The 17,948-nt window shown below is 37.0% G+C and overlaps 2 protein-coding genes across 3 annotated transcripts in view; both read left to right on the top strand.

The window, feature by feature from the left end:
• The window catches only part of LOC137404253 (proton-coupled folate transporter-like), a 35,279-nt gene extending 29,346 nt beyond the window's left edge, over positions 1 to 5,933 (top strand). The window contains exon 10 of one of the 2 annotated variants that reach the window (XM_068090429.1): positions 5,365 to 5,933. In XM_068090429.1, the coding sequence (XP_067946530.1) occupies positions 5,365 to 5,504 (140 nt within the window). In that variant the 3' untranslated portion in view covers positions 5,505 to 5,933. The remainder of the gene's footprint in view (positions 1 to 5,364) is intronic. The other variant, XM_068090428.1, reaches the window with a different exon arrangement.
• Positions 5,934 to 15,460: 9,527 nt separating this feature from the next.
• LOC137405168 (potassium channel subfamily K member 16-like) lies at positions 15,461 to 16,495 on the top strand. The gene has a single exon (XM_068091395.1). The coding sequence runs from the start codon at positions 15,461 to 15,463 to the stop codon at positions 16,493 to 16,495; it is 1,035 nt and encodes a 344-aa protein (XP_067947496.1).
• Positions 16,496 to 17,948: the final 1,453 nt, after the last annotated feature.

Genomic DNA, 17,948 nt, shown 5'->3' with positions numbered 1-17,948 from the left:
CTCATCACATAGACTTCTATACACAATACCTGCGACATGATTATGTCGCTCAGTGTATGCGTTCCCTGCTAGCTGTCTGCATCCACTGATGATGTGTTGGATGGTCTCAGGTGCATCTTTGCACAGTCTGCATCTAGGATCGTCTCTAGTGTGATAGATTTTCGTTTGGAGTTGCCTTGTTGGGAGCACTTGCTCCTGGGCTGCCATGATTAGCGACTCTGTATTGGCCGTTAGGTTTCCTTTGTTCAGCCACATATATGTCTGGTGAAGATCGCCAACCTTAGATATTTGTTGGTGGTAAGCACCATGAAGAGGCTTCGTATGCCAGTCAATTTCCTCATCATCAGGGCGTAGGTCCGTTGTGAGAGCAGCCGATTGAAATTCAGCTATCAAATTATCTGAGATGGCCATGGAGGCCGCATATGCTTTGATGCTTTGCTCCTCCTCTTTCACTGTCTGCTGTACACTTTTGAGTCCCCTACCGCCATCTTTCCTATCAAGATACAATCTAATAGTATCAGATTTTGGGTGGAGTGCTCCATGCATGGTCAGCAGTTTACGAGTTGCTATATCTGTTTCTTTGATGGCTTCCTCAGTCCACTTTATTATGCCTGATGGATATCTTATTACTGGCAGTGCGTAGGTATTTATTGCCATGATTTGGTTCTTGGCATTGAGCTGGCTCCGTAAGACCTGCCGAAGGCGTTTCTTGTATTGGGTAATGGCTTTGTGACGTACCTCGGCTTCGTGGTTGATGTTGCTTTGCATAATCCCCAAGTACTTGTACCCTTCTTCTATATCTTTGATGGTACCATTTGGTATTCTTAGGCCATCTGTGAGCATAGAATGGCCTTTCTTAAGAATTAGCCTTCCACATTTCTCAATACCGAAGGTCATTCCGATGTCCTTGCTGTATACCTGAGTGAGGTGTAGTAGCGAATCAATGTTCCTTTCTTTGTTAGCGTACAGCTTGATGTCATCCATGTAGAAGAGGTGGTTTATCTTGGTGCCACTCTTAAACTGGTACCCATATTGAGTCTCCTCCAGCATATTGCTTAGAGGGTTTAGGCATATGCAGAAGAGCAGCGGTGATAAGGAGTCACCTTGATAGATGCCTCGCTTAATTTGTACACTCGCCAGCTTTTTGCCATTAGCCTCCAGTTCCGTCTTCCATTTGGTCATTGACATCTTGATGAATGCCACAAGAGCAGGGTGAACATTGTACATACTGAGGCACTCAAGTATCCAACTATGGGGAATTGAGTCATAGGCCTTTCTGTAGTCAATCCAAGCCATGGCAAGATTGGTTTGCCTTCTCCTGCTGTCTTGACAGACCGTCCGATCCACCAGTAACTGATGTTTAGCTCCTCGGGTGTTGCGCCCAATTCCTTTCTGAGCACTGGTCTGAAAGGAATTGGGCGCAACACCCGAGGAGCTCATGTGCTCTTCCAGTTTGTCTGCAACTATTCCTGAGAGCAGTTTCCAAGTGGGGGGCAAGCACATTATTGGTCGATAGTTTTTGGGAATCGGCCCCTGCTTTGGATCTTTTATCAGAAGCACAGTTCGTCCTTTGGTCATCCATTCTGGATGGTCACCTTGTTCTATTAGGCATTCCATCTGCTTAGCCATTCTAGTGTGAAGTGATGTCAATTTCTTTAACCAGAAGGCTTGAGTCATGTCATGGCCAGGTGCTGCCCTGTTCTTCATACGCTGCACTCTGCACTTAATGTCGTCTTTGCTGATGGTGAGTCCTTGCTGAGCCACAGTGTGTTGATGGTTCTCTTTAAGCCTCTTCAGCCAATTTGCAGTGGTGTTATGAGTGGTCTCTTTCTCCCAGATGTCCTTCCAGAACTTTGAAGTGCTAGATCGGGGAGGCTCAGACATTGGCCTCTGCAGTTCACCTTTGAACTGGGAATACACTCTAGATGGATTATTGATGAACAGTTTGTTCATTCTCTTGTTATCTCGCTCTTTGGTGTACCGCTTCAGTCGTGCCGAGAGTGCTACTAGCCGCTGTTTGGCAGATTCTAGAGCTTCTATTGTGGCTTCCCTTTTTGGACGCTCCAAACTGTGGTTCGATCTCTCACTGAGCCTACTAACTTTCTTGCGCAAGTTCTTGATCTTATTTTGTAGCCTCAGCTGCCAGGATGGAATGAATTGAAGCCTTGTTGGCATTGGCTTAATATCCATCTCCTCCAAGATGACGGTTGCTGTACCTTATGATGACGGTCCCTTATGATTAAGGCATTAGTCTCACTGATTGATCCAGTTGAGATCGACTCCAGTGCCATGTTAATGTCTTCTAACAGCTTCTTAGGTATGGCCTTGCTAACTCTTCGTAGTGGTACTGCTTCCATAATCATTAGCAGCTGACATCTTGTTGATGATATTTTCCGCAAGCTCTTTCACCCTTGGGTCAAGGTCCAAGTGCATGTCTTCTTCAGCCCGTGAGTCAACACATGATCGTGTATGCATGACAGTGTGTGTTGAAATGCACTCTTCGTTGGTTGAGGTTACTTGGGTGAACTTTTTCCTAATTTCATCTACCTCAAGTTCCGATATGAGGTGCCATGAGGATATGAGGATAACATTATGTTACTCCTCTGAGCTACAAGTTGCTTAGCGGTTAGTGGCAATTCAGGGCGCATGTTTATCCACAGTTGCCGCATCCTTCCCATATAGCCCCACTTCTGAGGTTCACTCATAAAGTAGCACTGCATGAGGTCCGTGTTATCAGTCCGAGTCCATTTCATCCGTTTTGAACCAGTAGCCCATTTTTCACTGCCTGGTTCAGCTACAGGCAGCGCGGACCTTGTTTGACCGGGCCACGTCCGAGCCGGCATGGCTTTGGTTATTGCACTCATCATAGAGGTTGTAGACATTATACAAGCAAGGGTCTTGTCCAAGGACCACCAGAAAAGTGCAGTTGTTGGGGTTTGAACCGAGGACCTAATGATCACGGTCCCGATACCTTACCAACTGCACTATCTGTCCTGTATGTATATATATATATTTGAGTTATATAGCAAATTACTTTAGGTCCTTTTGTGTTTTTTCATTTTGAGGATACAAGCCACGTTGTTCTTATTAAATCACTTAATTTGGTACCTGTTGTTTGGTGTCAGAACACAGACTGTTATTGTAGGTTATTAGCGTAAATTTCACTTGAATTGATTGTCCCCCTGAATTGATTACTTAGTCCATAGTTTAACCGATCTGATTAACCCTTTAACAGTCTAATGGTAGTTTAATTTCAAGGTAAGTATAGAATGCTACTCTCTAAAGTAGTGTATTTACTGTTGTCAAATATTGTCTTCATCTGAGTATTCAATGGTAACTAAGCGAAGAGTTGTCTTCTTCCGCAAGCTTGCTACGCAGTCCATATTGTGCATTTCTACCTTCTTCTATCAATAGAAGGGTATCAATGGTTATAATTTCTCCTTTTAGAAAATTTAGAAATTTTTACAGCTTGTTAAACCTGCGACATAGAAAAAAACAGGATGACATCGACTTCAGGGAAATGCTGAAAATGAAAAAATTCATTAAATAGTAAATAGCTAATGGCAGCGGCACATTTGAAAAGCAAAACTCGGCAAACTGGAACATTAAAGAGGAACTTACAGAAATTTTTAGTAGATTTTGTCAGAAAGTATCAGTATTTTTTATCATTTGCGATTGTTTGTGGTGTTTGAGGTGATCTGACTGACAGGATGTTTCAAGATTAAAATCAACAAACTTGATTGTGGTTAAAACGCTCAGATCAAGCAAAAGTGCGATTATGTCAAATTATGTGAAATCAACTATAGCAACAATAGCAACTAGTGACATAGTTTCGCACATAATTTTCTTCTGAACATTTTTAACCATAATCAACTTTTGTTTATTTTAATCTTGAAACATCCTGGCAGTCAGATCACCTAAAACATCAAAAAGAATCGCCAATGATGGAAAAATATTTATACTTTCTGATAAAATCTACTAAAGTTTTTTGAAAAGTTCGTCTCTGATGGTATATGTTAAATCAATACAAGCAAGACATAACATTAGTTTCACTTTAACTTTTCATAAGAAATTTAGGCAGGTGTTTTGTAATGAATAATGTAACCTTGACTAGACAGTATAATGGACTCTCTGAAGAGGCTCAGTGGTATCATAGCAGAAAAAACTGGGTGCAATGTCCTGTTAACACTTTATCATGTTAAAAAAGTCCTTTTAACACTTTATCATGTTAAAAAAGTTTTGTTAGCACTTTATCATGTTAACAATGTCCTGTTAACACTTTATCATGTTAAAAAAGTCCTTTTAACACTTTATCATGTTAAAAAAGTTTTGTTAGCACTTTATCATGTTAACAATGTCCTGTTAACACTTTATCATGTTAACAAAGTCTTGTTAACACTTTATCATGTTAACAAAGTCCTTTTAACACTTTATCATGTTAAAAAAGTTTTGGTAATGCTTTATCATGTTAAAAAAGTCCTGCTAACACTTTATTATGTTAACAAAGTCCTGTTAAACCTTTATCATGTTCCCATGCTAAGCTTCATCAGCTCTCCTTATTGATCTGTTGTAGTTTTTGTTAAAATAGGCATCAACAAGCCCGCATAACACATAATACAATATAAGTAACATTAGATAATTTAGTATATGATAACACAATATAATATAGTATGATATGGTATAAAACAATATAATATGATATAATATAAGAGAATATACTATAATAAAATATTCCATAATATAATGCTATGTAATATAAAATAATATTATGTTGAACAATATAATATACTATTCACTGCATTTTAATAAAATGTTATTAAATATGATGAAACTACCGAATGCCTGGCATTGCACCGGTAATGGCCAACAATTCTAGCATAACGCAAGCATAATGCTAGCTGAAATGTTTAGCGTGAAGCCATGAAAGACTGGCATGTGTATTGAGTATGTTCACAATTTATTCCATAATATAGCCAGTTATACAGTGTAGTGTATTGGATAAACGCCTGTCTACGAAACTGGAGCTTCCTAGTTCTAATTTAGTGCTCAGTGAATTTTTCATTCCTAAAACTTTGTCGCTATCCCTGGACACACAGACAGACCAACAAAAGGCAAACAAACACTGAGATTCATACATATGCATAGATTTAATGGAGATATTATGAAGAATTGAGTGAACACAAATTTTGAGCTTCATTTGAGCTTCTTCCATTTGATTCTATTTTAGCATACAGCTATTCAACATACATTTATGTACTCATCCATGCGCAAACCTTCTTATGACAACATCATGCTACGGATTAACTGCCATGTCTATCTAGTTAATCGACTGTATATCAATTTACATCGTTAATTTTTTTTTAGAAAGTTTCGATGAAGATGATATCTACAGCAAGAACTCGACTTTCAAAGATAGAGAAAATGAAGTGAAATCATCATACGGCTCAAACATAGCTAATAAAAGGCCAAACAAAGCTAATAGTATTACTATAGAAGATAACTGAATTGTCTTGTAGGGTCCTAATTATTTTTTCAATAATCTATATAGAGATTATCTATAATCTTACAAAGTAAGATTATAGATAATCTCTTTTAGTCAAACTTTCTTTGAAGTCCTTTAAATTTTGATCATGTATTTTATAGAAAGAAATTATGTATTTTATCGCAACTGATAAAATATTTTTAAACATTGTGCAAGTTTATGGTGCGACCTATTTACACTCTCTAAACAATTCTATTCTTTGTACTCGTTGATTGTTTAGTTGTAAATTTATTCCACATATAATACAGAACACGAATTTGTATAATCCAGTGGTTAACTTGTGTTGCAGTTTGTTTCAGTTGTAGACATGTGTCAATACACAATATATGGTTGTACTTGCTAGTTATTGTTGAAATAACCAACACATCTGCAGAGTATTCAATTCTCTCTGATAAATTTATGTGTAGACGAGCTATTCGAAAACACAATGCCACCCTTTATTTGAACATCACCTCTAATAAAGCGCCACTAAAGGTGAAGGGTTGAAAAATAGAACGCCACAGAGTTCAAATTGAGGTTTTACGACAATTGTACTTATCATGTCATGATCTCTCACGCAATCATGATCTTCAAGCTTACTAGAGTAAGCATATACTTCATGGTATGGCAAGCCGGCCCTGTGGCACAGTGGTTGGCACACCTGCCTGCAAAACTGGAGTTTTGGAGTTCAATACTAGTGCGAATTGGTTTTGATACTAAAACTTCATCGTTATAACTAAACAACAGACCAACAAACTCGCACTTGGATTTATATGAGTAGATTACTGCAAAATAAGTGTTACGGAGTTGATCTAGCAAACAGGATCTATAGCCCAATAGTTATGAGAACAAGAATACCTGCATTAGAACATTTTTGCTCCTTTGAGGCTGCCAAATTATACAGGTCATGAGGGAAGCCAACTAAGCTGATAGGACAACCCTCAATTTACTACCTCGACTTACATGCAATACTATTAGATTACTAACTTTCAAAAATGTTTGTTCAACTCTTGTAATAATTTTTGATTTCTGTATTTTCATATCTTCAGCATGTGATAAAAAACATCATTTTGTTGATGATCATCAATGACAATAAACAGTTATATTTATATACATATCTGCATTACTGTATAAGTGAAGTAAATGCAGAGGAAGAAAGTAATGTCAAAATATATTTTTTGTGTTGTATGTATATTTAATATAAATGTCGGGAATATATTTATATTCCGTCACACTATGTTTTTAACTAGCAGCTAAACAACAATTCTAACTTCTGCTAAATAGCAGCTAAAGACAAATTACATGCAATTGCTGGCTAATCTAAAACATTGCAATAACTAGAACTAGACTAGTGAAACCCTTGTGACTTTGAGTGACCTGAACATTGTTCAACATTGATTGTAACCCTGGCACCAGTATTTGATTTTAGAACCAAAGCAGTTACCATAATATAATCCTAGAAATTTTGAGAAGCATCTCATTTTTGCAGAGAAAACTTAAAAAATGGGCAAAAAGTTAATAATTACACATAAAAATATAAGAATTATCAAAAATATATTAATCGAATTAACTCAAAATTTGACTTGTGTAAGTTAAAGCAAGCTAAGCAGTATATCTGTATCACCACCTCTATCTCTGAACCTTTTCACCCCTCTTACTCTTCAATTCTTATGCGCCTCAAGATACAAGTAACCATAGAGCTTTTTATTGATTATCAGTTTATTGCTTTTTTGCATAATTATTATAATTTAGTTTTTAGTATTTATTTTTTTACGTTTATATAGTCCATTTTAATTTTAAATGTAATTTGCTGCAATTTTTATTAAGGTGTTATAGTGAGAATTAAACAAATTACAGAGTCTTCTGTGGGAATATTTCCTCCAACACGCAACATTTTAAAAGTAGGAAGTATATCTCAGAATAAATTAACTATGCATATAGAGGTTTCATTGTCTGATTGACTTTTATACCATGTAGTCAGTTGTAACTAGCGAGCACGCATTATAATTCTAGCGCTTATTCCATAAGCCTTCTTCAAAACTTTCGACAAGTAACTTTAAAAAGTAATTATTACAATAATCGTAATAAGCAGCCAGTAGAACTGCAGTACACTGTATTAAGATAATTTAGAGGGTCATGACAAGGTCGTCCAACTCACTAATTGATGATATAAGTTGGTGTTCCTACTGTTAAAAATAAGTTCCATTCTTTTAATATATCCTCAATATCTTTTTTTATTTGTCTTGGAGATGTTGATGTTGTTGATGTTGTTGATGATATGGGGAAACTGTAGTCAGATATAGTTTCGACCATCATCTCAGGGTCCATTTTGGAATTTGGTTTTTCCAAATAAATTCTATAATGCCCACTTTCAGACTTTCAACATTTAATGAGGAGTTCAATGTTTAGAGTTAGATGTAAAAGAATATGAAATCAGAATAGATATTACTTAATGGTACCATAAAGAGAGTGTGCTGCCACATAAATGCCTAAAATGGTTTTGCTATCTCATCTAGATCTTTCTATCCTACATAAATAGTCAAATGCCAAATTCTTTTTTGAGTTTTTGTGAATTTTTTTGATCTTTGTATATATATCCTTTGAATCTACTCTATCCTTGTGTTTTATCCATATTTATAAATCATCAGCAAGTACATGTACTAAACTACAAGAGTTCTCAATATCTGATAAATTGAGTATCATCATGTTTGACACCGTATTTGTATTTGTTTATCACCGTCAAGTCATGTGTTGTGCCTTTGAATCCTTTGGGTGAGTCTGAAACATGAACAACAAAGAAGTAGGCAGGCTGGGCTGATCATAAACAACCAATGATATGGTACAGATTAATGAGAGGTTTAGCCAGATCAATGTTTTTTTATACATCGTGAAAATCCATTATCGGTTAGACAGGCTGATATTTTCTTCACAAGGTATTATTTGATTTGCTGTTCTTCGTTATCCTTCTCTGGCTGTACATGGGTTAATGAAGGGTCGCATTGGTGTCTGTTTTCAACCCAATTTTTTATTGAATATTTGTTATTTTATTACTATTATTATTTATTTACGTTCCATTTATTATTTATTTTATTTATTATTTATTATTTATTTTATTTATTATTTATTTACATTCCATTTATTATTTATTTTATTTATTATTTATTTACATTCCATTTATTATTTATTTTATTTATTATTTATTTTATTTATTATTTATTTACATTCCATTTTTTATTTATTTTATTTATTATTTATTTTATTTATTATTTATTTACATTCCATTTATTATTTATTTTATTTATTATTTATTTTATTTATTATTTATTTACATTCCATTTATTATTTATTTTATTTATTATTTTTACTGAAATTTTTTACGATGGTAAGCATCTTATAGAGATTTGCTTCATTTAGCAAGTAACTTCTCTTAATTAACATATTCCTCATTTCAACTAACTTACAACCCGCCTCATCTACAATATAACTTACATCATCTAGCATATAACATAATTTACCCCATTTAACATACAGCCCACCTCATGCAATTTATAACTTACTTCTTTACTTGTGTTTTTTACAAGAGCATGTTTTCTTCACAAGAACACATGTAAAAAATTGCACATATGGGAGGGGAGAATCATCATATTTTAGTAAAATCTTTGTTACTTAATCTGTAACTGGCTTTGTACAATGGAAATTTAATTTTCTTTTTTGGTTCAATTATGACTGCCTAAACCCAAAACTACATAGAGCTATACATAATTCTATATATATAATTACATAAAATATATTTGTTACGTTATTGAATCATTGGCTTTGCCGTTTCCGGTTAGTGCATGCGCACGCAGTTCTGTTTTTATCCTCGAGGATGCGTTACACGTTTTTCTAATGCTCTTGTATTGTATTCCTTATTCACTTATGTACTATTGTTCGTTATTCATAATATACGTTCTACAGCATTAACTACACACATATTCAACAATGGCGACGAGGATGAGATTCGTAATTATCTCAATGTCCCCTATCGTTTTACTGTATTAGTTACCTGTATTTTTGTACTAGAACTGTTGCCTTTTTCTTGCGCAAGACACACGTTGTTGTGCATCTTTTTCTTAACAGAAATTCTCTCATAAAGCTCAACAAGCATTAATTTTGCAATGGCAGCTCAAAATTCCATTGGACGCATGGAACCATTTGATGAGTCAATTGAGTCATTCACATGTTATTTAGAGCGTTTTGATTTCTACACGGAAGCTAATAGCATTGATGATAGCAAGAAAAAGGCAACTTTTCTGAGCCTCATAGGTCCCAAGTTATATAAACTATTACGTGGTCTCGCAGCACCAGATAGACCAACAGCTAAGTCATTCGAAGAATTAACCACGCTGCTAAGTAATCATATCTCACCACCTCCACTCGAAATTGCGGAAACATATCGCTTTCATCAACGAAACCAGCTACCTGGTGAAAGCATCCATGAGTATGTTGCACAACTCAAGTTACTTGCTGAGCATTGCAATTTTGAAGGTGCGTACCGTGAACGGGTACTACGTGATAGACTGGTCTGTGGAATTTACTGCGAAAATGCTCGCCGCAAACTGTTAACTGTAGCAGACTTAAATCTTTCACGTGCCATAGAGATTGCTCGAGGTATGGAGCAGGCTGGGAAAGATGCCGAAGTCATGACACAACGACAGCCAACAGAATCTAAAGTCTGTCACATCTCTAACATGCATTCGCCTACTACCAGTGGCAAACCTTGGCCTTGTCGTTCCTGCGGGAGCACCCTTCATCCAAGAAAGCAATGCCCACACCTTCAAGCTGAATGTTTTAAATGTGGTCGGAAAGGCCATCTTCAATCTGTTTGTGAACAGAAAACTCCAAGTAAAAGACCTCAACTCCAGAAGCCTCATAGACGAGCACAAAACACACACAGTGTAATGTCAGATGCAATTACAGAGGAGCATGAAGATATAGCTCATATAAACACACTGTCTAAGGAGCACAGCCACCCACCAATCATGCTAGATACACTCATCAATGGTATCCCAGTGAAAATGGAACTTGATACAGGTGCAGGAGTGTCCACAATGCCATATCATATCTACAAAAAGATTAAAGGCTCATCGGAACTCCAACCTACATCTACTACTTTGAAACCATACGGCGCAACGCAGTCAATTAAGCCGAAAGGAGTCATCTACCCAACTGTGCATTTCAGCAAGCAAGAAAGTAAAGCAAGGATGTTTGTGCTAGATAAATCCGAGGGTGAGCAGGTCCCATTGTTTGGAAGGGAATGGTTAAACCACTTTAAATTAAACTGGTCAGAGATCAAGGCTAATCGGGTCGAGGCAACGGCACAACTGATGGACACTCTAGTTGCAAAGTACCCGTCCTTATTCAAGCAAACTTTAGGAGAAATGAAAAAGGTTGAAGCAACGCTCCGTACGCGCCCAAGTGCTATTCCTATTCGGCAAAAGCACCGAGTTGTACCATTCGCATTGCGGGCAAAAGTAGAACAAGAACTTGAATCTCTCCTAAATGAAAATGTTATCTCTCCAGTAGAACATAGTGAATGGGCAACACCTGTAGTTCCCGTCATAAAACCCAATGGTTCCATTAGGCTGTGTGGAGACTTTAAAGTTACCCTAAATCCTCAGCTAGTTGTTGACTCATATCCTATGCCATCTATAGATGACCTTCAAGAAAAAATGAGTGGCGGAAAGTTATTCTCCAAATTAGATTTGTCAAAGGCCTTTGCTCAGATCAAACTAGATGCAGCTTCAAAGCCTTTAGTTACTATCACTACACATAAAGGACTGTTCCAGTACAACCGACTCCCATACGGGGTGGCCTCAGCGCCTGCCATCCACCAGAGAGCAATGGATGACATACTGGGTAGCCTACCAAATGTCTTATGTTATCAAGACGACATATTTATTACTGGTCAGAACTATGAATCACATCTATCTACTTTGCATAGCGTTTTAGACCGTCTACAGAATTATGGGCTAAAGGTCAATAAAGAAAAGTGCTGCCTCCTACAATCATCAATTATTTATTTAGGACATCGCATAGATCAACACGGCCTGCACCCTATGGAAAGCAAGGTTAAGGCTATCAAAGAGGCTCCAACACCTACAAATATTGGTGAGCTTCGATCTTTCATAGGCTTAGTGAACTACTATCAAAAGTTTTTACCAAACTTAGCAACAGTCATGCACCCATTGCATCAACAGTTACGCAAAAATGCTCACTGGAACTGGTCTTCACAATGTCAAGAAGCCTTTGTTCAGTTAAAGCAGCTGTTGTCTACAGACTGCGTGTTGACACCATACGATGTTAACTCTCCTCTGATACTGGCCTGTGATGCCTCAGCATACGGGGTAGGGGCAGTCTTATCGCACAAACTTTCAAATGGTGAAGAAAAGCCCATAGCATTTGCTTCTCGAACATTAAGCCCAAGTGAGCGAAACTATGCCCAAATCGAACGAGAGGCACTATCAATTATCTTTGGGGTAACAAAATTCCACCTCTACTTGTATGGCCGCTCATTTACCTTGCTCACTGACCATAAGCCATTGGTTACAATTCTAGGCCCAAAAACCGGTGTTCCTCCTATTGCTGCGATGAGAATGCAAAGATGGGCCGCTATTCTAACAGCGTATACATACGACATAGAATACAAGTCATCACTCGCTCATGCGAATGCTGATGCTATGTCACGGCTTCCGCAGCCATGCAGAAGACTTCATTGTGAACAAACAAGACTATTTCACATTGAACAATATGCCCAACTACCCGTGACATTTGAGACAGTATCCATAAAAACTCAGGAGGACAAAACATTGAGCAATGTCTACAACTCAACCATACATGGTTGGCCTCCATACAGTGCCGCAAACATAGATCCATACTTTAGATGTCGACAAGAGCTCTCGACGCTAAATGGTTGCTTGATGAGAGGCATACGCCTTGTTATACCCTCTAGTTTGCGAGCCACAATACTCACCGAACTCCACCAAAGTCACTTGGGGATGGTCAAAATGAAAACAACAGCACGCAATTATGTATGGTGGCCACAAATTGATGAGGACATTGAAGCCATTGCAAGGTCTTGTCCGCAGTGCAATGCGGTTAAACACAATCCTCCATCAGATCCCCACCATTGGGCCCCTGCTGATAGTCCATGGCAGCGAATACATTTGGATTATGCCGGTCCTCTAGACAATACAATGTTCCTAATTATAGTAGATGCCTATTCCAAATGGCCGGAAGTTTTTCCCATTCGGACGTCTACTTCAGCAATCACCATAGCAACACTACGAAGAGTCTTTGCTACACATGGGTTGCCCTATACAGTGGTCACTGACAATGGACCTCAGTTCACATCAGGGGAGTTCATGCACTTCATGAAGAGCAATGGTATACGACATTTAACAACGGCACCATACCACCCACAAAGTAATGGTCAAGCCGAACGATTTGTGCAGACATTCAAACAAGCTTACAAGGCTTCGACAGAAGCAGTAAACACGAAAGTTGATAAGTTTCTCCTCAAATATCGTACATCGATTAGCATGGTAACAGGCAAGACGCCAGCAGAATTACTGATGGGCAGATGTCTGCGAACAAGACTAGATCTTCTGAAGCCATCAATTCAGGCTGCACCACTCACAAACTTCTCGCAGAAGCGTCACTTTCAGGAGGGTGATTTAGTGTGGTACAAGACGTTTCAGAGACCAGCCGTTCAGTGGCTGCAAGGGTCAGTCATGCATCTTCTGGGAAATTCCATGTATGAGATTTTAGATGCTTCCACCTCAGGTATTGTAAGGCGTCACGTTGATCAGCTACGCAAAAGAGAAACCTCTCCGTACTTGGCTGACACCTCCAATGAAATGAACAGTGAACGCGAGGTGACAAAACCCAATCACTTGCCGATGGGTCAGGAGACAGGTGTCAATATTGAAGCGGAGACGTGTCCACACGAGCAGCCCTCTTCAGGCACCGTTGACTCGATTCCATGCACCCCCATGGCACAAGAAATACTACAATCACCACAATCAACACCTACGCAAATCAGACGATCAGCGCGTGCGAAAACTGTTCCATCATATTTGTCAGATTATGAACTGTCCTAAAAAGGGGATTACAATTAGTGATGACATGTTTCTTCCCTAGGGGAAGGAGAGATGTTACGTTATTGAATCATTGGCTTTGCCGTTTCCGGTTAGTGCATGCGCACGCAGTTCTGTTTTTATCCTCGAGGATGCGTTACACGTTTTTCTAATGCTCTTGTATTGTATTCCTTATTCACTTATGTACTATTGTTCGTTATTCATAATATACGTTCTACAGCATTAACTACACACATATTCAACAATATTAAACAGTAGAACTAAAAAGTTGGCAACTTTTTATTACTATTTAGTTTCGTACAGTTCAACCAGTTCAAATGACTGCACTGATCAGTCGTTTTATGAGTGCAGTCATTGACTGCACTCATAAAACGACTGCAGTCTGATGAGTGCAGTCATTTGAACTGGTTGAACTGTACGAAACTAAATAGTAATAAAAAGTTGCCAACTTTTTAGTTCTACGGTTTAATACACTTTACATATGCTTTCCCTAGCATTGAGCACTTTTTCAGTAGAAGTTGCACCCCACAATTTCACTATATATTATTACATATATATGTTATTCCATACGTATAAATTTATATATACATATATAATTATATGTACAACTTTATATATATTTTATTAATAAAAAGACAAAGCTGTGGTAGCTTCTCTTTAGCGAAGCAGTTGCCTATTTATTTGTAACTTCATATATATACGATTATATGTATATGATTATAGATATAATATATTTGATTCCATATATTATATGATATATTATTGAAATTTATCATTTGAAATAATGCCATGCGTTGTCACGCGTTATTGAGTGTGGCTATATGTACATTTTAAAGAAAGGTGAAAAATACAGTTAACAAAGTTGACTGTTTAATGCAAATTTTCAAGATTTTATCATTAAGTTTACTATAAATTAATTTGTTAATGAGATATTAAAAGAGTAAAAGAAGAAGTTAATGCAGTTTAGTATAGAGACTATGCAGTGACCCTAAGCCTGTAGCAAGATCTGCTACATAATGACATGCATAATGACATAGGTTGACGTATATAATGACATACATAATGAAGACATACATAAACATTGCAAACACAACTCCAAAACAGAGGTAGTTTAGGCAGTAAATGGAGACTAAATGTGACACTCATATCTGAAAGTTGAAGTTAACTTAATAGTCAAGTTAGCTAGCTCAATTATTCGACTGCAAAAGTCCAGAGTTTTTGACCACTTCAATTCTCGCTTTTGTAACAATTATTATTGCCATCTAACTTGTTTTGTGAGTTTATGCAAATGCATTAATTAGATCTAGTAAAAAGGTAATAATACCTCTGTTGAACATAGAAAGCAGGTTGTAGCTACCTGAAGAATAGCGCTCAGGTCACTAGGCGTGCAGACAAATTACACAAGTACTCACTATCTTCTCCCAGAGGTGCAATAAACTCATAAACACCAATTATTTCTAGACAACGTACCTGATGTAATAATAATCACAAAGAATTGTTGGCATTATATAAAGGGTAAGCTCATTCCATAACTTGTCAGCACAGCTGTACATAGCTTGGATTGCTTCCAAAAGGCTTTGAGATACATTTTCTGTTCAACATTTACAATGATGAAGAGGCTTTAGCATAGCTGCTAATAAGGGCAGTGGTAAAAGTTTCTTTGTTTAGCAAAGGTTTACTAGTCTTAGAAGGTCTCCAACACTGCGTATAATTATTTAACTCACATGAACAGCGGTATAACCTTAGCTGAGTCAGCAGCTTCAGAGCAGTAATTAGTGTGGTGTACCTAACGCTTGCTGACATGAATGACATTGAGAATTGCAGCAAACTCGAAGGAAGAAATGACCCTTCTGAAACTAAGATGACCTTAGTGCTCAGGAGCAATGAGCACCTACAGAAAGACAACATAGACTTTTTTAAAGAAACCGATAATCGGATAAAGACACAGAGTCTAAATGGATATCTAAAAGGAAAATGGTTGGCGATGTTATTGCCGATATTTCTACTTTATATCACTATAGGAGGAATCATCTTTCACTTCATTGAACATCCATATTCGAAGAAAACAGTTGCTTCCAACTTAGACAGGATTGACAATGCTGTTGTTCTCGATTTGGACTGGATTGATATGGTTTTGGCTAACAACTCTTGCATTAATGCAGAGGAAATTGCTGTGATAAAGAAAACTATTAAGAGAAACTTTGCTGAGAATGCTGCCGAACTGCAAGAGATGAGCTGGGACATAACGAGCTCCATGTTTTTTTCAGCAACAATTGTTACAACAATTGGGTATGGTAACATCTCGCCGATGACAAGAGGTGGACGAATTTTTGCTGTTTTTTATTCTATTTTTGGTATATCACTCTTTATTCTGACATTCGGTGAGATGGGTATACGGTTGAGAGAGTTCAGTCAACGATTGTCGAAAAGGATTAGTGTGAGAATTCAAAATGAAAGACTCAAAGCCGCAGTTGGTCCTATGATTGTGTCGACAGCGGGCTACTTGATCTTTAGCATCGGTGCTGCTGTGGTTTTCTCCAAGTATGAAGGCTGGTTATTTTCAGACTCCGTGTACTACACTTTTATCACCCTAACAACAATAGGTTTAGGTGACTTTTATCCCTCATCCTCCACAGAATGGAATCATCTGGCAACTGACATTTTCTATAGAGTATTTGTTATAATCTGGATAATCGGGGGTCTTGTTTGGATGGCCTTTATCATATCGGCCATATCTAATATGCTGAGACATTCTATGATGGTAAGGAATGGTAATGATCAAACTAAGCATCGTGGGGAGATGGTTCGACCACCACCAGCAACTATTGTTCTATAAATATGAAAAACAGTTACACACAAAAATACGTGGTAAGCAGTTTTTTTTATGAACACTCGTTGACAAGAGAGCATGTTTATTCTATCTATGAAATATCATAATGATCAATGTTGAATTTATTGTTATGTTTTATGATGTAGTATTTCTACCAACCTTAATTTTAGCTTAATTCTGTGTCACCTTTTCTGCCTTACAGAACAAAATACATCATTGATAATATTTTAATATTGTAGATCAGTTTTTGCATAGAAGCTTTGCGTATATATTAGGTTTGAGCATTTGTGGTGGCTCGTTTGGAAATATGGATACTTACTACTTTCAGTTGAGACTTAGCTTTTGCTATAAGGCAGAGCAGTTGAGGGTGGTGACATAGTAGCCTAAGCAATGCTTTCAAAGTAGCCACACAGGCAAGTGGCAATCAAACAGGATACAAAAATAAAGCTTATTCAAGATGTTTTTTCACTATTGTCATGTGATGCTACTTTTGCATGTACTGAATGATGATTAAATCAAATTTCTGTGAAGGCATGAAGATATCTAACCAAAACGACATTCACAAATAGATAATTAGACAATCAAAATGGGCACAACTGAACAATTTAAGGGTGATCAAGGCTGTTTAGTTTCAACCCTCAGGGTTTTGGCTACATTGGCTCAGCTCCAAATAAGTGTATACCAATAGGAAAATTTTCAGTTAGCTGCCATGTGACCGGAATTTTTCATATAAGCTTTTTCATATGCATTATATTATATCGTAATATATTATGATATTATGTAATACAACAAAATACAATAAAAAATAATATAAGAAAATATTGTTTTAACGGTATTTTTTAAGTCTTAGCCAGCATACCAGTAAATACCAATGTCAGATTTTGTTCAAAAAAGTACTAACAAGAACTATTTTTTTATGTTAAAACTCAAGCAGATGCAGTGTTTCTTCCTTCAAAAGCCAAATATTATGTTTAAATACATGTAGTTGCAGGTTTTTGGAAATTCCAACTTGTGTCAAGGATTGCGGTATGAGCAAAAAATGGCATAGTCAAGGTGTTTGAAAAATTGAATAATCTGTGTCGTACAGCATTAAGAGCTACTAACAGTTATCAGACCCCTGGAAGAGTTCTAAAAGACAATTTAACGCAATCACGGTATATATTTAAATTTATGTAGAAGAAGCTAACAGTGGACAAATGGTCTACAGTACTTATAATTACAGTGTAAAATATAATTAGACTTTAGCTATTCATAAATTGACAGCAATGGCAGAGCAATCATTGTTTTGTATGATCAGTTGTATTTGATGATTTACTTGCTCATGAACAGACAACTCTAATAAATATGTTACAGTTCATTTTTTGCAAAAATGTAAAATCTTCCATTTGTTGTACGTTACTCTTTGGGGTTGTTTAACACTGGACACTCTAAACGAAAAAAAGTTCAGAAGGTGTTGCTA

Source organism: Watersipora subatra, chromosome 9 (assembly GCF_963576615.1).
Source record: "Watersipora subatra chromosome 9, tzWatSuba1.1, whole genome shotgun sequence".
Classification (NCBI taxonomy): Eukaryota; Metazoa; Bryozoa; class Gymnolaemata; order Cheilostomatida; family Watersiporidae; genus Watersipora; species Watersipora subatra.
Note: the sequence above shows the minus strand (reverse complement) of the source record. Positions and strands in the feature narration are given on the sequence as shown.

Excerpts from the sequence above, each read along its gene's own strand:
- LOC137405168 (XM_068091395.1), top strand. The coding sequence starts at position 15,461 with ATGAATGACATTGAGAATTGCAGCAAACTCGAAGGAAGAAATGACCCT.